General features: G+C 36.9%; 1 protein-coding gene across 20 annotated transcripts in view; it reads right to left on the minus strand.

Moving 5' to 3' along the window:
- The window catches only part of ACAP2 (ArfGAP with coiled-coil, ankyrin repeat and PH domains 2), a 166,507-nt gene that overhangs the window by 40,315 nt on the left and 103,075 nt on the right, over window positions 1-23,117 (minus strand). For 7 of the 20 annotated variants that reach the window (XR_013527223.1, XM_078350548.1, XM_078350545.1 and 4 more), the window contains 2 exons: window positions 16,878-16,952; window positions 10,418-10,530 (listed from right to left, as the gene is read on the minus strand). Coding sequence is in view for 18 of the 20 variants with exons in the window: in XM_078350548.1 (XP_078206674.1) it covers window positions 10,418-10,530; window positions 16,878-16,952 (188 nt within the window). In the remaining 2 variants the exon portion in view is untranslated. Of the gene's footprint in view, window positions 1-641; window positions 663-10,417; window positions 10,531-15,448; window positions 15,461-16,877; window positions 16,953-23,117 lie in introns of all 20 variants that reach the window. The other 13 variants (XM_078350547.1, XM_078350544.1, XM_035274940.3 and 10 more) reach the window with 3 other exon arrangements.

Consider the following 23,117-nt stretch of genomic DNA (forward strand, 5'->3'; position numbering starts at 1 on the left):
TTGTTTATACATATATGTAATTTTTTGAGAGACAAGGCTTGCCCTGTCATTTAGCCTGGAGTGTTACGGTGCGATCATAGCTCAGTGCAGTCTAGAAATCCTGAGCTCAAGTGATCCTTCCACCTCAGACTCTGGAGTAGCTGGGGCTACAGAGGCATGCCACCACGTCCAGCTAATCTCTTTCTACCTACCTACCTACCTACCTACCTATCTAGGCAGAGACAGGGTCTTGCTATGTTGCCAAGACTAGTCTCCAACTCCTAGGCTCAAGTGATTCTCCAACCTCAACCTCCCAAAATGCTGGGATTACAGGTGTGAGTCACCATGTACAGCCTTTCCCTTTTTTAAAAAATAAGATATATAAAAAGGATATTATTATTCAGTCTCTATCTTCTTTGGCTAATTATAAACAAATCAAGTATTTCTTTACAGATTAAAACAAATTGAGGAGATGTGCAATTAAAAGGTGTAATTCCATTTTTCAAATAAAATGTTTATATTTTCTTCCCAATTTAAAACATAAAGAGACTTTTTATCCATTGCAAGTAATCCAACTGAAATGCAAGTTAATTATGAGCTTTCTCGTGCCAAAAAGGAAACTGGAGTAAGATGAGGGTAAAGGGATGGAAGCCATTTGGTACCTGATATGATCGGGCTTTTTCCTGTCATGTGAAAAAACGGGGCAGGATTAAAACATAAGGGAAAGGTGGTAAAAGAATGAAAACGAAAAATGTGCAAAATAAGCAAAGAACTAGCATGATACGAAAATAAAGCAAGAATTAAGGTACAAGCTTAAGCTCAGAACCTAACAAAATAATCAAAAGTATCTATTGCATTTTATTTACTTTTTATAGACATATGCATTTTTATAATTAATTCCAACTCTTAAGAATCTGAAAATTTCAGGAATATTCAAAAAGTTCTTCAAATATTATGTTATAGAAAGTTCTGGTAGGACTTAGCGTACTTGGGCATATCTCTACTATTATTTTCTGCCTCAACAATCATGGCTATAAAATACAGATAGTATTTCACCTCATCTTACTTAATAAGGTGCTCCTAAAATTAAGGAAAATAATCACTGTAGGAATTAGCTATATAAATCCAAGACAAATGAAAAGTTTTCATAAACTGAGGATGTCAAAGATTATAAAATGTTAGCTAAATAAATGTTTCTCCCAATTGCCCATCCCCATTAAAAAATTTTTTTTTGATTTTAATTTTCTTTTTATTGTACTTTAGGTTCTGGGCTACATGTGTAGATCATTTAGGACTGTTGAACAGGTGCATACACGGCAAGGTGGTTTGCTGTCTCCATCCCCCCATCACCTTATCTGGCATTTCTCCCCATGTTATCCCTCCCCAATCTCCTCATTCCCCTGCTATCCCTCCCTTAGCCCCCCGCCCAACAGACCCCAGTGTGTGATACTCCCCTTCCTGTGCTCATGTGTTCTCATTGTTCAAAACCCACCTATGAGCAAGAACATGAAGTATTTGGTTTTCTGTTTTTGTGTCAGTTTGCTGAGAATGATGGTTTCCAGGTTCAACCACGTCCCTACAAAGAACATGAACTCATCCTTTTTAAGGCTGCGTAGTATTTCATGGTGTAAAGGTACCACATTTTCTTTGTCCAGTCTATCATTGATGGGCATATGGGTGGGTTCTAGGTCTTTGCTATTGTAAACAGTGCTGCAATGAACATACATGTGCATGTGTCTTTATAATAGAATGATTTATAATCCTTTGGGCATATACCCAGTAATGAGATTGCTGGGTCAAATGGAATTTCTATTTCTAGATCCTTGAGGAATCGCCACACTGTCTTCAACAATGGTTGAGCTAATTTACACTCCCACCAACAGTTTAAAGGTGTTCCTTTTTCTCCACATCCTCTGCAGCATCTGTTGTCTCCTGAGTTAATGATCACCATTCTAACTGACTTAAAGGCCACAAATAGTATTAATCTTTAATCTATGTATATGCTTCTTACAAAACAAAATGCCAATAAAAATAAAACATTTACATCTACACCAGCAGCATACAGATCATTTTGCTTTAAAATATTAAGTAGTCAAAAACAAGCAATGGGGAAAGGATTCCCTGTTTAATAAATGGTGTTGGGCAAACTGGCTAGCCATGTGCAGAAAGCAGAAACTGGACCCCTTCCTGACACCTTACACTAAAATTAACTCCAGATGGATTAAAGACTTAAACATAAGACCTGGCACCATAAAAACCCTAGAAGGAAATCTAGGCAAAACCATTCAGGACATAGGAGTAGGCAAGGACTTCATGACCAAAACACCAAAAGCATTGGCAACAAAAGCCAAAATAGACAAATGGGACCTAATCAAACTCCACAGCTTCTGCACGGCAAAAGAAACAGTCACTAGAGTGGATCGGCAACCAACAGAATGGGAAAAAATTTTTGCAGTTTACCATCTGACAAAGGGCTGATATCCAGAATTTACAAAGAACTCAAACAGATTTACAGGAAAAAAACAAACAAGCTCATTCAAAAATGGGCAAAGGATATGAACAGACACTTTACAAAAGAAGACATACATGAGGCCAACAAACATATGAAAAAATGCTCATCATCACTGGTCATTAGAGAGATGCAAATCAAAACCACATTGAGATACCATCTCACGCCAGTTAGAAAGGCGATCATTAAAAAATCTGGAGACAACAGATGCTGGAGAGGATGTGGAGAAATAGGAACACTTTTACACTGTTGGTGGGAGTGTAAATTAGTTCAGCCATTGTGGAAGACAGTGTGGCGATTTCTCAAGGCCTTAGAAATAGAAATTTCATTTGACCCAGCAATCCCATTACTGGGTATATATCCAAAGGACTATAAATCGTTCTACTATTAAGGACACATGCACACAAATGTTCACTGCAGCACTGTTTACAATAGCAAAGACCTGGAATCAACCCAAATGCCCATAGATGATAGACTGGACAAGGAAAATGTGGCACATATACACCATGGAATATTATGCAGCAATCAAAAATGATGAGTTCGTGTCGTTTGTAAGGACATGGATGAATCTGGAGAACATCATTCTCAGCAAACTGACACAAGAACAGAAAATGAAATACCATATATTCTCACTCATAGGCGGGTGATGAAAAATGAGAACACATGGACACAGGGAAGGGAGTACTAAACACTGGGGTCTATTGGGGGGAATAGGGGAGGGACGGGGGGGGAGCTGGGGAGGGAGAGCCTGGGGAGAAATGCCAAATGTGGGTGAAGGGGAGGAAGGCAGCAAAACACACTGCCATGTGTGTACCTATGCAACTGTCTTGCATGTTCTGCACATGTACCCCAAAACCTAAAATGCAATAAAAAAGAAATAATAAAATAAAAAAATAAAAATAAATTAAAAAAAAATTAAGTAGTACATTCTGTGCTTTTAGCTGTATTATCTATTTCAACAAAGACTGAACAGAACAAGTAATTATTGTTTCATTGTTTTTCCAAGTTTTCACTAAATTATTATTTACTTATCTTCCTTCTCCATTTATCTTTTGTGAATTTGTCATAAAAAACAAAAGAGAAATATAAGTTCTAGTTTGAGCCTGAAAGGAAGCTGCCACACTGAGAAAATGACCTAACAAAGAAAAATTACTGTGGTAACCTCACATGTATCTTCAGAAAAATATATTTTATAGATGTATAAAATTTTGAGATACTACAAATTAGAAATCTGAAACCAATGAGAAATTAGCTCAACAATCCACATAAGATGTAAAACTTCTCACTTCTTACGCTATTTCAGTCACATCACACAAACTATTGTTTATTCAGTTAAATTTCAGATTTGGGGATGATCTGAAATACACTTGTTATTATGAAGGACAAAGTGAAGTTTTAAAACTATCTGGAAATTCCTAGTCACACATTTCCCTGCAGTAAAAAAGTATTTTTTAATTTTTAATTTTAATTTTATTTTTAACAGTGTATATATTTATGGGAGAAAGAAGACTTTTTTTTTTTTTAAGATGAAGTCTCACTTGTTTAGGTTGGGGTGCGGTGGCACAATCTCGGCTCACTGCAACCTTTGCCTCCCTGGGTTTGAGTGATTCTCCAGCCTCAGCTTCCCAAGTAGCTGGGACTACAGAAGTGTGCCACCATGCCCGGCTAATTTTTGTCTTTTTAGTGGAGACCGGGGGGGGGGCGGGGGTCTCATCATGTTGGCCAGGCTGGACTTGAACTCCTGACCTCAAGTGATCTGCCCATCTCAGCCTCCCAAACTGCTGGGGATTACAGGCATGAGCCATCGTGCCCAGCCAGAGGTGTTTTTAAATAGTTGATTTTGAAAATACTGTATGCTATAATTCCATAGAAGTATAGGTAATGGCAAATGTGTTTGTATATGATTGGTACCCTATGGTGACTAAAACAAAAAAGATGCCCTAAAACTAATCCATAAACAATCCAAAAAACATATTTAAACAGCAGGCAGAAAAATCTTCATACTTGAGTCACTAGATTCCTGAATTTTTTAAATTAAGGGACCAATATCATAAATACAGAGTCTTTTACTCAGTCAAGTAAAATAAATTAAGCTGGACAGAGAATTAAATTTTGAGAAAGAAATTTAAATAAACTCCAAATTTTTAATATTAAAAAGAAGAGAATCCTAAATAACATTTAAAATATTACTCTTCTTTCTTCTCCTTTCTATCTAGCTCCTTATCTATAATCTAGAAAATACTTTAAGACTTTATTCGCAGGGTTTGGACTTTTGTTACTGATTGACTGATTTGAGACAGGGTCTCAGTCGCCCAGGCTCGAGTGCAGTAGCACATTGCAGAGGCTCACTGCAGCCTCAATCTCTTGTGCTCAAGCGATCTTCCTGCCTCAGCCACCTGAGTAGATGGGGCTACAGGCACCACAGCACCACACCTGGTCTGAGTGCGCGTGTGTGCATGTGTATATTTTTTATCGTAGAGATGGGATTTCACCATGTGGCCCAGGCTGGTCTCAAATTCCTGGGCTCAAGCAATTTACCTGCCTTCGCCTCCCAAACTGCTGGGATTAGAGGCATGAGCCACCATGACCAGCCTTATATGCCATATTCTTTTATTATAAGTCAGAATTTTACTAGTGTTTTCAGCAAAATGTTCTTTAGTAGCATGTGAAAATGAAATTAATTTGCTATCCATAATTTTTCCTAATAATGTGTTTCAGGAAGTTCTTTTAAAGTATTTTTTCATAGTTGAAGTTATATTTTGTTCTATCAAAATAAAGACTGTTTGGAATTTCCATAAAAACTAAGAAAAATGCCATAGGATACATAGGATTGCTTGAGCCCAAGAGTTCCAAGTTTCCAGTTGTGTATCTAAATTTGTTCACAAACCAGCTGTGTGACCTTCATCTCTCTGAAGCTCCATTTCTTTACTGAAAATAAAGGTGTTCTACAATCTATGATTCTCATCAATAACTGCCATTTCACTACATGTAGATGTCATCTCCTTTAAAAGCAGCCTAATTTCCAAAGGCATTGTATTTTTCCCTTGGTAAGTAGTAGGTAATGTCTACAACAGAAGTTAACCATTATTTCTTGATTTTAGCCGTATTTTAATATCTATGCCAATATAATTCAGAAAACAAAAAAATAATGCAATGTTCACATATCAATAAAAATTAACTTCCTTCTATTGTCCTAAATAGCAGTGCAATATTCCACTAACACTTACTGTGCTTCATTTTGAAGTCTGAGATAATTTCTCACTGGAGTCGTCCATGGAAGTTCATTTCTTTTCTTCTTAACATAATGGTATGTTTCTATGGATTTACTGTATTTTCACTTTGTTAAACTTTAAAGTAGGTTGTTTTAAAATCTGAAGGTTAAAATTCAATTCTGACACTATATTGTGAAACCATACTGATTGAGTAATCTTTATTATAAACATTCACCAGTCAAGCTATTTTTTTTTTCCAACTTCTACTCTGGCTACAGAAATTCATCAGGAAAGGCTTAAAAGACTACTGTCTACTTTTTTTGAGCTTAGAAAATGTAACTCTAATTTTTAATTTTCACTTAAAAATATCGAGAAACAAGGAGATAAGGAAATAGAACAAAAAATAGAAAAACAAGAAAAAAATAACTAGAAACACTATTTCTAACTGCACCACTTGAGTTGGTCCTCCTATATTCGTGTACTATTCTTATTATTCATTTATTTATTTGAGACAGAGCCTCACTCTGCTGTCTAGGCTAGAAATGCAGTGGCATGATCTTGGCTCACTACAACTTCTGCCTCCTAGGTTCAAACAATTCTCTTTCCTCACCCTCCCAAGCATCTGGGATTACAGGCATGTGCCAGTATGCCCAGCTAATTTTTTCTATTTTTAGTAGAGACAGGGTTTCACTGTGTTGGCCAGGCTAGTCTCAAACTTCTGGCCTAAGTGATCCATCTGCATCAGCCTCCCAAAGTGCTAGGATTACAGGCATAAACCACCACACCCAGCCCACGTATTATTTTTAAAGCTCCTATACTCAGGTTTAACAACAAACATAATCATTATTCTTTCCATTTTGTATTTGCTCTCAGGTTCAGAAAAATTTATTTTGAATAAAACAAACCATGTATCATGTAAACATCTGGCATATCAAATGCTAGGGAAATGCTCAATGAATCACTGACATTCAGAAGTGTCAGTGAATGTTTTTTCTTTTCTTTCTTTTTTTTTTTTTTTTTGAGACAGTCTCACTCTGTCACCCAGGCTGGAGTGCAGTGGTGCAATCTGAGGTCACTGTAGCCTCCTGGATTCAAGCAATTCTCCTGCCTCAGCCTCCCAAGTAGCTGGGATTACAGGCACACACCATCACACCAGGCTAATTTTTGTATTTTTAGTAGAGACAGGGTTTCACCATGTTGGCCAGGCTGGTCTCAAACTCCTGACCTCAAGTGATTCACCAGCCTCGGCTTCCCAAAGTGCTGGGATTACAGGTGTGAGCAACTGCGCCCAGCCAGTGAATGTTTTTTCAATGTAACCTTGAAACCAAGACATAAAAATAATTACACTAGAAATCCATTTCAATAAAACATTAAATTTTTCCATTTAACAAAAACGTATACAAAGTTAAACTTACCAGGAAATTATATTTACTTTATGAATGTCCATTATTAAAATAAAAACCACCTGATCATTAAGTTCATAGTAATAAGTTCAGGTAATAAAATATACACATTATAACCAATAAAATCAACCAGAATCAAGAATCCAACCACCACTCTTAATTATTACAGAAGTTTTTTTTACTACTTTTTTATTTTTGGCAAAAATAGAGGCATCCTTGAATAAAAGATTAATCACTGATATGCAGAAGAATGATCCTTGGACAACCAATCTTTTGGTTGAAACTTTAATGTCTTAAGTTATTTCACTTTAGTATGGTACTATATGAGAAAATATAATGAAATATTTTATCCATTCTTTTAACAGATATTTAATAGATTTATATTTTATAAAAATTTGTTTAGCAACACCTACAATGTTTTTGGTAGCAATCAAGTTTATAATAAAGGAGCATCAGCTGCCACAACTTCATATATGAAAATAATTCCATTTCCTAAAACTCCTATTTTGTTCAAGTTATTGCAAAAATCAAAAGATCGGTATCACCTAAAGATTCATAAGCATTTTGTTCACAAAGGGCAGGAAAAAAAAAAGATTCCTAAGTGATATGACTGGCTCTGTGTCACTACCCAAACTTCACCTTGAACCCTCACATGTCATGGGAGGGATATGATGGGAGGTGACTAGATCATGCAGGCAGTTTTCCCCATGCTGTTCCTGTGACAGTGAAGGCATTCTCCGGAGATCTGATAGTTTAAAAGTGGCAGTTTCCCCTGAGTTCTCTCCTACTACCTTATGAGGAAGGTGCCTGCTTCCCCTTCTGCCATAATTCTAAGTTTCCTGAGTCTTCCCCAACCATGGAGAACTGTGAGTCAATTAAAATTCCTTTCTTTATAAATTACTCAGTCTCAGGTAGTATCTTTACAGCAGTGTGAACATGGACTAATACACAGAACTGGTCCCAACAGACCGGGGTACTGCTGCAAAGATCATCTGAAAATGTGGAAGCTACTTTGGAAATAAATAACAGGCAGAGGTTAGAGGGCTCAGAAGACAGGAAGATGAGGGAAAGTCTGGAACTTCCAAGAGTTTTTGTTAAATGGTTTTGACCAAAGTGCTGATGGTTACATGGACAATGACGTCCAGGCTGAGGTGGTCTCATATGAAGAGGAAGAACTTGCTGGTAACTGGAGCAAGTATCACTCTTGCTATACTTTAGCAAGAGACTGGCAGCATTCTTGCCCTTGCCCTAGAGATCTGTGGAATCTTAAACTTGAGAGAGGTGACTCAGGGTATCTGGGAGAAGAAATTTCTAAGCAGTAAACATTCAAAAAGCGACCTGGCTTTTCCTGAAAGTGTACAGTTATATGTGTCCATAAAGAGAAAATTTGAAATTGTAACCTACATTTAAAAGGGAAGCAGAGCATAACTGTGGAAAATCTGCAGCCTGACTTAAGGTATAAAAGAAAAATCCATTTTCTGGGAAGAAATTCAAACCAGTCTCAGAAATTTACATAAGTTATGAAAGGCTGAATGTTTACAGCCAAGACAATGGGAAAAATGTCTCCAGGGCATGCAAGAGATCTTTGAGGAAGCCCCTCCCATCACAGGACCAGAGGCCTAGGAGGGAAAAATAGTATGGTGGGCCAGGGCCCAGGACTCTGCTGATCCGCGCAGCCTTGGGACTTGGTGCCCTGCATCTCAGCCACTCAAATTCCAGCCATGGCTAAAAGAGGCCAAGGCTTAGGCTATTGCTTCAGAGGGGGAAAGCCCCAAGCACGATGGCTTCCACGCTGTATTGGGCCTATACATTCACAGAAGATGAGAATTTAGGTTTAGGAACCTCCACCTAGATTTGAGAGGATGTATAGAAATGCTTGAAGGTCCAGGCAGAAGTCTGCTGCAGGAAAGAAGCCCTCATGAAGAACCTCTGCTAAGGCAGTACAGAATGGAATGTGGGGTTATATCCCCTACACTGTCCCCATTGTGGCACTGCCTAGTGGAGCTTTGAGAACCACCATCCTCCAGATCTCAGGAAGGTAGACCCATCAATAGCTTGCACCATGCACCTGGAAACACTGCAGGCACTCAATGCCAGCCCACAAAAGCAGCACAGGGACTATACCCTGCATAGCCACAGAGATGGAGTTGCCTAAGGCCATGGAAGCCCACCTCCTGCATCAGCCTGCCATGGAATGTAAGACATGGAGTTAAAGGAGATTTTGGAGCCTTAAGATTTAATGACTGCCTGGCTGGGCTTTGGGCTTGTATGGGGCCTTTGTCTTGGTTGATTTTTCCCATTTGGAATGGGAACATTTACCCAAAGCGTGTTCCTCCCTTTTATCTTGGAAATAACTAACTTGCTTTTTATTTTGCAGGCTCATAGACAGAAGGGACTGGCCTTGTCTCAGAAGAGACTGTGGACTTGGACTTTTGAGTTAATGCTGGAATGAGATGAGACTTTGGGAAACTATTGGGAAGTCATGATTGATTTTGAAATGTAAAAAGGACATGAGATTTGAGAAAGGCCAGGGGTGAAATAACAGTTTGGCTCGGTATCCCCACTCAAATCTCATCGTGAAGTTGTAATCCTCACACGTTGAGAGAGGGACCTGGTGGGAGATGATTGGATCATGGGAGTGGTGTCCCCCATGCTGTTCTCGTGATAGTGAGGGAGTTCCCTCAAGATATAATGGTTTAAAAGTGGCAGTTTCCCCCAAACTCTCTCTCTCCTGCCATCTCGTGAAGAAGGTGGGTGTTTCCCCCTCACCTTCTGCCATGATTGTAAGTTTCCTGAGTCCTCCCCAGCCATAAAGAACTGTTGAGTCAATTAAAACTCCTTTCCAGGTAGTATCTTTATAACAGTGTGAAAATGAACTAATATAATAGCAAACACTAACTAAAAATATACATAAACATCATATAGAGGAGAAACCAAAAGAAAAAAAAAGCTCATTTGTTCTATTCATTAATCATAATGATAATTTGTACTCAAATCTATTTTAGGACAAATGTAGGAGGCAGACCATATTCCAAATTTATTTACTATAATGAGCTAGCCACTATAGACCAAGGTTTATAAAAACTCTCCTTGCTTCCTTATTTAATCCTTGCTTATTTTTAAAATTTAGAATTACTGTTTTCATTCTTCACCTGCTTCTAAAGGGCATCTATCTTCAATAGATTAGGTTCAGGAAAGTTTCTGTGGAATTTATAGAAGTAAAAGAATTATGAAAGAGAGAGTTGTCAAATCACTGAGAAAGTCAGAAAATCAAAACTACATAAAGATCAAGACTGGTATTTGAAATATATTACCTGTTCCAAGTTTTGAAGGCATTGCTGGCTCGTTTGAACAGATATCCTTCCATAACTATGCCATTTGCAGCATCTACATTATATTCTAACTTAGAATCGTCACTGGAGAAATCCTAAAAAAAATAACACATAAAGAAGTTCATATGACTTGACTAAGCTTCCTAGACAAGAAATGTATCCTAGGGAAAGAATTCAAAAGGAAGAAAAGGGTTAAGACAGTTATAACAACAATATTAATAAGAAAAATAAAGGGGGAATTAAATGATCAATAATAAAGAAATGTGTCAACACATTAAAGTATTTGACTTTAGTGGACTATTTCATGCAATACTTATTGTGATGATCCAAGAACAAATTATTATTTAGAATATAGTACAAAACAGAAAATAAATCAATATAAACTGTATATACATTGTGATTAAAAGCACAAAATAATATGTATACAAATAAACAAGGGAAAACAACTAAATATTACACAGAGTATTATGTTTAAAATTCTTTTTTTTTTTTTTTTTTTTTTTTTTTGAGATAGAGTTTGCTCTCTCACCCAGGCTGGAAAACAATGAAGTGATCTCACCTCACTGCAATCTCTGCCTCCTGCAATCTCTCCCTCAAGCAATTCTCCAGTCTCAGTCTCCCAAGTAGCTGTGATTACAGGTATGCACCATCATGCCCAGTTAATTTTTGTATTTCTGTAGAGACGGGATTTCACCATGTTCACCAAGCTGGTCTTGAATTCCTGACCTCAGGTGGTCCATCTTTGTCAGCCTCCCCAAAGTGCTGGGATTAAAGGCGTGAGCCACCGCACCCAGTCTATCACAATATTTTATTGGTGCTATGTGTTAACAATTTTTTAAAGGCATATGGTTATATTTAACTGGGAATATTTAAAGTTACCACTATTTTCTAAATATATATGACTACCATGGTAGTTTTTTTTTGAGACAGAGTCTTACTCTGTCACCCAGGGGCTGGAGTGCAATGGCACAATCTCGGCTCACTGCAACTTCCACCTCCTGGTTCAAGTGATCAAGCAATTCTCCTGCCTCAGCCTCCTGAGTAGCTGGGACTATAGATATGTGCCACCACACCCAGCTAATTTTTGTATTCTTAGTAGAGACAGGGTTTCATCATGTTAGCCAGGCTAGTGTTGAACTCCTGACTTCAAGTGATCCATCTGCCTCCCAAAGTGCTGGGATTACAGGCATGAGCCACTGTGCCCAGGTACATGGTAGTCCTTGAATCTGACAGTGTCTATGGCATTTTTTTCCTAAATTTAGTTTTCAAAGGAAAAGGATCATATCTACAGTTTGAAGTCGCTTTTTTTTATGAGGACTATAAAATCATTCATAGCCTTCTAGCATTCTAATTATTTAAATCTTCACTTGAATGCAATTTAACCGTTCAGTTTCTTCCAAAGATTCATGAAGTTTAGAAATGAGACATTTCAATATTTAAAATATTGTCTAACAAACTTCCAGAGCATTTTGAACAAAACTCTAAGACTGCTGTTTTTAGCAAATTTAAAACTCTAAAAGCCAGTCCCATAACATTTAAAATTCCTCCTGGATCAATAATTAAAATTAGAATTCTACCCTAAAAGGAAGTAGTAAACTTCCTGTCTTGGGAAACATTTTGGCAGCATCTGCTGAGATACTGGGTCCTGCGCTAGATGGGAGGCAGAGCGACAGCTACCTAAAGGAACAAAAACTTTAAGAGTGTACTAAGTCAGGAACAGAAAACAGACCAAATTCAGAATTTTAAAAGAGAAAAAAAAATGAATAACCTCTCCCGACACCTTTGAAACTTTAACCACAAAAAGACATGATAATCCAAACTGATCAAATGAAGCAGAATCTGTAAATGAATTGCTACATTTCCTCCTACTTTTTCTATGGGAAAAAAAAAATCAGGGAAACTTTAATTCCCTCATTTAAAATTTATTTGAGGCTATAATTTATTTAATTATACAGACAGAATTAAGCAAAAAATATATTTAACTTTGTTAACATTCTAAAGGTTTCATTCATAACATGCAGTTTTCGTGACCTTGGTCAACTTAAAAGGCTTCCTTGAATGTGCAGTGCATTACAAGTGTTTCTCTGATTTTCAACTATATTTCTTGAGATAAAATATCTTCATTTAATTACTATTAATATCAAACAATATTTTGTAGCACTTAAAATGTGATCGATTTCATAATTTTAGTAACTAAATATGCTGGATGAAAGATATAGGGTTAGAATTTCCTTAAATACACTGATGACCCAACAAATTAGGAAGGAATACTCAAAGGCAAGAGATCTGAGTGAAAACTGGAATTCAAAGAGGTAAGAAAAGCAAGGGCATTTGCCTGTCAGGAGAACTTGCGCTTTGGTGTGACGTCCAGGGATAGAATGCAAAACCAAGGTTTGTCAAAGGGGACTCTAATAGAAGCTTTCCCTTTGAAATAGCAAACAAGACAAGAAAAACCATTATTACCACTTTCATTCAAGATCACGATGAAACTCCTAGTCAGCAAAGTAACAACAACAAAAAAAGTACAAGATTGGAAAGGAAGAAAAAAACTATCATTACTGGTATGTGATAAGACTTTATACACAGAACATCCAAAAGAATCCAGAGATAAATCAATATTAAAAGAAATTACTGATTATAGGCTGGGCGTGGTGGCTTACGCCTGTAATCCCAGCACTTTGGGAGGTTAAGGTGGGCAAATCACGAGGACAGGAGTTTGAGACCAGCCTGACCAACATGGTGAAACCCCATCTCTACTAAAAATATAAAATTAGCCAGGCATGGTGGTGTGCACCTGTAATCCCAGCTACTGGGGAGGCTGAGGCAGAAGAATTGCTTGAACCTGGGAGGTGGAGGTTGCAATGAGCCAGGATCATGCCACTGCACTCCGGCCTGGGTGACAGAGCAAGACTCGTCTCAAAAACAAAACAAAAAAAAAGAAAGAAATTACTGTTTACAAAATCAATATAAAAAAATCAATTTTATCGTACACAGAAATAGCGGTAAAATAAATACATTTAAAGATAACATTTGGAATACAAGTGTTTAGGAATAAATATAACAAAAGATACACAAGAGATATCATAAAATTTTATGAAAGCCATTAAAGAAAACTTAAATGAATGGAGAATATACGAAGCACTCAGGTCACAAGATATAATAAAATAAAGATATCAATTATGATTCATAGAAGACCAAAGGAGAGAAGGGAGGAAGCTTTACTACGAGACACCAATAATTTGCTTGCCAGGACCAGAATGACAAACATTCATGTTCTCACTTATTTGTGGGATCTAAAAAAAAAAACAAAAAAACTGGACTCAGGAAGCTAGAGAGTAGACCAGAGGCTGGGAGGGGTGGTGGGAACTAGGGGTGGGGGCAAGTGGGAGTGGCTAATGGATATGAAAAAAATAGAATAAGACCTAGAATTTGAAAGCAGAGCAGGGTGACAATAGTCAAAATAATTTAATTGTACAATTAAAAATAATCAAAAGAATGTAATAGGATTGTTTGTTACACAAAGGATAAATGCTTGAGGGGATGGATACCCCCTTTTCCATGATGTGATTATTATGCATTACATGCCTGTATCAAAATATTTCATGTACCCCATAAATATATAACACCTACTATGTACTCACAAAAATTAAAAATCAAAATGAAATTAAAAAATATTTTAAAGAATGTTATCAACAATTAGACAACCTGATGGGAAAATGAGATAAAGACTAATAGTTAACAAATAATATATCCAAATGACCAATAAAATAAGATGCTCATTAGTCATTAAAGAAGTCATTATACAGCCAAAAATAATTAAAGACAGCATAATATTAACACTTCAGACAAAAAGACAGTAAAACAGAATAGAGAGCCTGAAATGAACCTCACATATATGGAAATGTGATTCATAACACAGGATATACTACAGAGCGTCTGGGAAAAAGCAAACTTTTTAATAATTAGCCTGGATCAACTGGCTACCAATGGGAGGATTAAAGGAAATTAGATCTCTACCTCATACCACACACAAAAACCCAGTTAAAGATCTAAAAAGCGGCTGGGTGTGGTAGCTCACACCTGTAATCCCAGCACTTTGGGAGGCTAAGTGTGCGGATCACCTGAGGTCAGGAGTTCAAGACCAGTCTGACCAACATGGCAAAGTCCCGTCTCTACCAAAAATACAAAAATTAGCTGGATGTAGTGGTGAGCTCCTGTAATTCCAGCTACTTGGGAGGCTGAAGCAGGAGAATCGCTTAAACCCAGGAGGTGCAGGTTGCAGTGAGCCGAGATCGAGCCACTGCAATCCAGCCTGGGCAACATGGCAAGACTCCGTCTCAAAAAAAAAAAAAATCTAAAAAGTAAATCTATAATACAAGAGATGTCTCTTCATAATTTTGAATTGGGAAGGATTTATTAAACAAGACACAAAAAGCATCAACCGTAAGACTGATAAAATAAGCTATATAAAAATTAAAAACACATATGCCTAAAATACATCAAGAATTTAATCAAACATTAGGCAACCTAGTGGAAAAATTAGAGAATGATTTAACAGACATTTTTACAAGTAAGATACACAAAAGACCAACAGATATAAGATGCTTAAGCTCATTAGTCATTAAAGAAGTTAAAACTATAAGAAGATGTCAATATCTACTGATCAAATTGGCAAAAATCTAAGTTTCATAATACAATGAGATGGCAAATAGGAACTCTCCTACAAATAGGAACTCTGCCAAGATAGTATAGCATTTTGAAAAACAATGTAGCATTATCTACTTATGCTAAACAATCTACTAAAGCTAATACACCTTCTAACTCAGCAGTTATACTCCTAGGTATAAATCCATCAGAAATCCAAAATGCATGCACATATCCACACATGAATGTTAAAGCATCACTATTTTTCCAATTGATCAACTTCAATTTTTGAAAAATCTAAATAACTACATGAGACATACTTCCCCTTAATTTTTAGTTGACTGTTTTTTTTTTTTTTTTTTTTTTTACCTGTAATGCAGCCTTGTGTCAGCATTTAAGGGCAGAAAAGAGGTGAGTGTTCACAATGAGCAAAAATAGCATTATTTTACTTAAAAGAAAATTGATTATTTAAAATCAAATAAGTTATTCTTAGAGTTAATAATTTACCATTTTTGCAATGAACTGTGTTCACAATAGGAAGATATTAAAAGATGCATAATGTTTATTAAATAATTCAATTTAAGGAAATATTCATGTATTTCTACAAATACCATGTCATCTCATTTTAATTAAATACAATTGGTCCCAATTTTTAACAATCTTTTCATGATCATGTCATTAAAACTATCTACCCATCAAAACATCACGCGGTACACACTAATTACATAAAATTTTTGTCAGCTTAAAAAAAACAATTACCAAAACAAAAGTTAATATATCTTTAAACAAAACAAAATAAAACGTGGAGTTTGCCTCACCTGACACTAACTAGAAAGTAACTATTCTAAAGATGGTCCTATAGAAAATCATTCCCTTTTTCATACTATTTTTCTATGAGCGTTAATAATCCATCATCAATTAAATTTTTCTTACTTTTATCACTGATTTTGTTTTCATTTTTTTCCACTGACATCTTCTATGTCAGATATAGTTTACCAGTACTTTAAATTCTAAATAAACCATCAAAAAGTTGATTTCACTGCTCAATACCAAGAAAACGGATTTCTTAAAGCAATGCCAGAAGGCATCTTGTACATACTTACATTTCTATATCTATTTCAGATCATTACATAAAAAGTGTCACTGACTATATATAAGAAAATATTATTAGGTTGAGTTGCAGCCATGTCACATTCAACTCTTTTAGTAAGAGGAAATAAAAAGTGGTTTAATATTTGAGTTTTCATTTTTAAAAACTTTTTTTTTCAAAGTAAGTTTAGCTAGACTTAGGCAATTTAACAGGCAATGCTAGTGAAGTTTTAGCATCACATGAAAGAGAGGAAAGGCTGCCTGACAGGGACTGTAGCTGTAAAGTCTGTAAGACCAAGCACACCTGTTGACACTGAGGTGCATTCCCCCCAACTCGCCCCGCAACACACAGACATGGACACACACATTTTTACAGGGAGTTGGTAGTATCCTAAATGAAATTATGATAGTGTTTTAAATTCTAACTAAAGGCCACTTTTAGCTTAGTTAAGGCCCTAAGTTCAAGTTTTCATAAACTAGTTCAAGGAGCATGGCTTTCAAATGTTTTGATTGGAAAAATTAACAATATACATACCTTAAAATCTGAAGAATCTGTTTTGCTCTTCAAAAACAGAAGAGAAATTTATCTGCACAATTTAATTATTAAAAGAACTCAAAAGGATTTGTTCCAATATAATGATACCTTGCATAAACCAACAACCAAGCAATTGTATAAAACTGAATTAATTTTTAATTTTTCCCGAGGTACCTTTTGTTGAATGGTGGAATGTTTTTGCTCCATTTCTCTTTTCTCCTTTGCTGCATCCACAACCAGTCGATCCAACTGTAAAAAGGGAAAAAGAGAAAACTGCAGACTAAAAAAAAGGTATGGATTATTTTTTCAAATCATATTCCAAATCATTTCACAGATAAATATAATTTAAAAATCACTCCATTCAAACTTATTTAAAAAGGTTTTGGCTAAACTTTGAAGTAGAAGTTCATATTTTTTTCTGCTATCAAGTTCTCTTTGAGGAGATTCAAATCTCCACTAGAAAAAAAAATTTCCAAGAATAGTCATGGTGCTACATATATATAGAGGCCTTATCACAGGTATTGCGATGATACACGTTCAATCCTTGAAGAAGGAAAATGACTTTAGCTTAAGCTGCCTGCTGACCCACTAAGCAAATTCTGGTACTTAACAGAAACAAAGAAAAAAAAAGAAACAAGACACTGGTGATTTATTTCTCAAATAGCAAAAAGTAGTGCAGCTAAACTAGTACTAAACCAGCTAAACCAGCTCTCACAAATTCACTCTAACAGCTACTTCCAATCATTCAAGATGCATTTCATCTTTTCAGGTTGGCTCTCTAATATTATAAAGAAGAAAAAGAAGAATCTGAAAAGAAGAAAAAATAATTCACCAGATAAAAGAAAAAGCTTAAAAAAAAAAAGTAATCATTCATAAGACCAAGGTAAGAAATCAGCAATTCTTCAGGATCATTTCTAAAAGCTCAAAAAACTTAGTAAGATTATAAAACCCATTTCTTTCTTGTTCCTTTGCATTAGAAAGGATGATTTACCTTTCCATCATAAAGAAAGTATTTGATTTCCAGTAATATGTGATGAGAAAAGCACCTGCTTCCTGAAATCCTATTTGCTAAACTAACAATAACTGGGTTATATATTATTAATTGTGTGGGTTTCACTGTCTAGACTATGATGATGTCTTTCCAACACTGAACCTCCATCACCTCTAAATAACACGTTTGATAAATGAATAAATTAAAACATACATATCAGATCAGCAGAAATATGAGAAAAATAAGCATTAAATGTCTAAACATTTTAAGTTGTATCTTTTAAAAGCTACATTTTTAAAAAGTCTTGGTCACAGATAATATTACTGAATAATAATAAAGAGTAACAAAAAAAATTACCCAGAACAGAAATGAAACAGAACTATCACTATCATAAAGTACCTGATATAGGTGGCAACTATTCTACTTTAGGATCTAATACATACATACCTTAGGGACATGCAGTGTTGATTTAGTGGGTAAAGCTGTACATGTTGCACTAGGAAAACAAACCCTCACAAAAGCTGATTATGCAGAATGAGTGGACTGAGCATCCTGTGGTTTTTATGGCTCTAATTGAGTGGCATATAAATATTATTTATTCATTCATTCACAATGAAGTATAGTACGAGGTAAGCCCGAAATTCAAAATATTTACAAATCTGCATGCATATACTTTACATATGAACTCTGCAATGTAGGTGATGGTTTACTACCTAATTGGTAATAAATATCTCTTGCATCTCTAACCCCACTGTTATTACAACAGAAAAGTAGGGAGAATTCCCTCTCTCTTATGGGGAAAAAGTATAAAGAAAACCTATCTTTCATGATGGTGGGAGTTTGGGGGGAGGCATGAATTGAGGAAATGTGAAGACTGGTAGAGTCTTATCTTCTAGACACCAGGAAATGTATCAGGAAGATAACTTGGAGCAGAGAAAAGTATCCCAAGTTTGTGTTAGTATTGGACATGATGAATCTTAATAGGTACCTTTAACTAAGCAGGTATCCCTGGTCCCTCTTTGTTTTAAATCCCTTCCACTCCCACCAATCTCAGATATCGTCACTTCTCTTTCTCCTTTTCAACTTCTCCCTCTTGAACTAGACCCATTCCCATCTGCTTTTAAGTTGATGCCAATCATTCTACCTTAATAAAACCTCTAACCCATATTCTTTTTCCAGCTATCACATTCCTTCCCTCTTTCCTTCATAACACAACTTCTTTAAAATATTGCCACCTTCTATACTCGCCCATTTCATATTCATCTACCCACTGTAATTCAACTTCTACTGCTTGAGTCCCCAACTTCATGGAAACAGCATCTCTCACAGAGGTAACAACTTTTTGCTGCTAAATCCAACAGGTATTTCTCAGTCCCAGGTTTACTTAACTTTCTAATAATTGAAGCTGATAACCACTCCTTCCCTTTGAAACACCGTTCCTGGCCTGTGATGCCAGTCTCCTGTTTATCCACTTCCTTGCTCATCTACATCCTCACACAGTTTCTCTTATCTAGCCATCTCAAAAGTCGGTCATTCTTAGGTCCCTAATCCAAGTCAGCTTCTCTTTTTACTCATTACCAGGACCTCAACCTTAACTTACAAAATAAAAATCTTTATGTACAATGTCTACGCACCTAGATTTTTTTTTTTTTTTAAGTAGCTCTATGGGGCCAGGTGTGTTGGCTCATGCCCGTAATCCCAGCACTTTGGGAGGTCAAGGTGGGCAGATCACGAGGTCAGGAGATTGAGATCCTACCTAAGATGGTAAAAAAATGTCTCTACTAAAAATATAAAAAATCATCCAGGTGTGGTGGCATACGCCTATACTCCCAGCTACTCAGGAGGCTGAGGCAGGAGAATGCTTGAACCTGGGAGGCGGAGGCTGTGGTGAGCCGAGATCACAGCACTGTACTCCAGCCAGGGAGACAGAGTGAGACTCCATCTCAAAAAATAAAAGTAAATAAATAAAATAGCTCTATGGGCGTGGTGCAGTGGCTCACATCTGTAATCCCAGAACTTTGGGAGGCCCTGGCAGGCGGATCACGAGGTCAGGAGTTCAAGATCAGCCTGGCCAACATGGTGAAACCTCATCTCTACCAAAAACACAAAAAATTAGCCAGGCATAGTGGCATGCACCTGTAGTCCCAGCTACTCAGGAGACTGAGGCAGGAGAATCACTGGAACCCAGGAGGTGGACGTTATGTTGAGCCAAGATCGCGCCACTGCCTGTCCACCAGAGCTAGACTCCATCAAAAGAAAGAAGAAAAAGTTTTAGAAAAAGAAGCTCTATGATTTAGAGATATCTAACTCACCCCCTCTTGTGATTGCAATCAGCAATTATATGCTACTGACTCAGTGTATGCCCCTCTTGAGTTCCATACACATCCACTTACACATCTTTTCCTCCCAAATCAATATATTTGTCAACTCATCATGCCCTTCCACCCTCGAATTGACTGTAACTTAACCCTCAAATAAGCATTTCTATCTGTACTGCCATGTAGTTGGTTTCAGGTGCCATTATCTACTAATTACAAAAACAGTATCATTAACAGGCCACCTCCAACGCGGCCATCTTATCCACTAGGTACTGCAGGGCCTGTGGCTTAGATGTTGTTTTTCAAGGACCTGCAACTTTGAGATCTAGAGTGGGGGAAAACCTATAAAACTAAAATGATTAAATGTCATAAAAATACATAATTACTTCAGCTAGTCAACTGCAACTGAACTCATACTGCTTTTATAAATTGTGCGGAATGTGAGAGGGCAATCTAATATTTGATAGTATTATGAGGAATGTCTAAAACCTAGGAAGGTCTTTCTGTCCCCCCAAGTCTGAGTTACATGTCCTGTCTGTATGTTCCTGCAACACTTTGAACCTGATACGATGGAAAAGGCCAGCTGTCCCTCAATTTCTATTTTCTCCTTCTTCCTTAACAACGGACCTCCTAAATTCTAGCAGGTCATGTGGCAACCTGGCATTAAAGTTAATTTCCCTTTCAACTACTGTGACCCTGTAACTAAGCACTTGCCATTGGGATATACTTAGAAGTAATATGCACAATTTCTAGGAAATGTGTTTAAACAGAGAAAATTTATCTTTCATTCTCCTCTCCTTCTTCCTATTAGCTGTAATTTGGGTATAATAGCTAGTGACTTGATTAGTCACTTTGTACCATGAGTTAGAATCAAAAAAATAAGCCTGCATTCCTGCTAACCAAGTAGCTACTATACCATGCCTTTGACTTTACATAAGAGAAATAAAACTCTCTATCTTCAGCTACTAGTATTGTCATTTTCTATTACTTGCAAGCAAACCTAATCCCAACTGTTATACCCACATAAAGTATTCAGCACAGAGATTACCAGCGTGGTGACTTGTTGGTTTCTCCTGAGAGACTAAGTTCTGCCGAGGCAAAAAACAGAATTCAGGTAATCCATGGCATACGCCTACATGTCCTTCCCCCATGTCAACACACAATCACACACCACATCTGACACAGACTCTGGTCAGTAAATTCAATTCCCATTCCACTCTTATCTTTTTCCTTGAACTCTATTTTTCTTTTTTTTGACAGTTTCCCTTTGTCACTCAGGCTGGAGTCTAATGGCCCAGTCTTGGCTCACTGTGAACTCTGCCTCTCAGGCTCAAGCAGCTCTCTTGCATCAGCCTCTGGAGTAACTGGGATTACAAGGCATATGCCACCATGCCTGGCTAATTTTTAAATTTTTATTTTCCCCTCAACCATTTAAAAATGCAACCAAGCACTTTAAAGTGTACAAAACGGGTGGCTGAACAGGCTAGTTTGCCAGTCAGCCCCTGTTCTAGCTACCAGAAAGTTTAACATTCATCCCAAGAGACTTCACTCTCTTTATGTTAAATAAGCTGAGACAAAGTTGCTTCCAACTGAATGAGTCTCTTTTTATTCTCTGGGTAAACTCTTCCAGTTAACTACTTCCATTGTAGATGGTGAAATGTGTAAGGCTCCACTTCAGATGTTGGCACTGCTTTGAGGATGGTCTTTCCCTTTATTGCAAATCACAGTCAAAACCTTTGATTCTTTTTTATATTCCAGTCCCAGAAGTAGTTTTGTAGAAGTTAATTGATGAGTTGTAATTCTTTCTAGTAGCTTACAACGAGTATCTAGCTTCTCCAGGAACCTACATGACTTGTTTTTCTTAAAAACAATGCCTCCACTCCAAATAAATCATGGTCAAAATAAATGAAGAGCTCAAGATGACATCAGTTCCCTCTGTCTTAAGTCCTGGTGTTGTGTAGATGACAAGCAGAAGCCAGTTAACAATGACAGGTGATAGATCCGAAGTAATTGCCAAATTTGTTAATATTTTTCCATTTCTAAACCATCCTTAAAGAAAATCATATATGGGGGTCACACCATCCTCACAGTAGTCCAATACCATGCCATTTGGATTCATGATTTCACCAACAAAGAATTGGTAGTTTTTGAAATTAGCAAAGATGTGCTTGCTTTGTTCTGCAGCCCTTGTCATAAAAGGTTTTACTCTTTCTGGTCTCTGTTCAAGTTTGCCTTTGATTGATTCCATGTAATCTTTGATGTACTTCTTGTAGGCTTCTTTTGTGGAATGTGTTTCCTGCAGGTGATGGTTCATGACAATATCGACACCAGTGATTACTGTGCTTTCCGTACATTCGCCCTTAGGGCCTTCAGCAGAGGCATTTCCACCAATAATCGAACCATCAATGTTACCTTCTATCCTACTGACCATCTTCCTCTCCACCTCCAGGCACAGATCTTCAGCGATCTCCCAGATCTTGTAGATGTCAGAGAACATCTCAATGTGGCTGATGAGGTACCGGTAAATAATCTGATGGTGCTGAAGGGAGACCACGGTGGCGCTAGGTTAGCAGGAGCCCAAAGCTCTGAAGGAGCGCGATGTAGGCAGAGCGGCAGTTGGTGGGGAGTGGGGAGTGGGCGTAAAGCTTATTTTTCTATTTTTAGTAGAGACAGCGTTTCACCATGTTGGCCAGGCTGGTCTCAAACTCCTGGCCTCAAGTAATCTGTACACCTAAGCCTCCCAAAGTGCTGGAATTATAGGCATGAGCCACCGCGCCTGGCCTAAAACTCTGTATTTCATCATTAATTCCCTTCTCTTGAAAACTAAACTGAAACATCTTGAGAAAGAAAATCACCTAAAAACACTGTTAAATCGAGAATGTTCATCAATAAAAAACTATGTCCCCAGAAAAGATATAATATAAAGTTCTGATCAGCTATGTAAAAATAATTTAAACATAATGAAATTTATATGTATATAAAATTTGTATGTATATGTAGAGAACTGTACACATAGCCACAGATAGCCACATGTGGCTTTATGAAATGAAAAAGTACCCAAGAGCTCTGTAATTTTAAGATTCCAAATTTTGTTTTATTCAAATA

The sequence above is a fragment of the Callithrix jacchus genome, chromosome 15, assembly GCF_049354715.1.
Source record: "Callithrix jacchus isolate 240 chromosome 15, calJac240_pri, whole genome shotgun sequence".
Classification (NCBI taxonomy): Eukaryota; Metazoa; Chordata; class Mammalia; order Primates; family Cebidae; genus Callithrix; species Callithrix jacchus.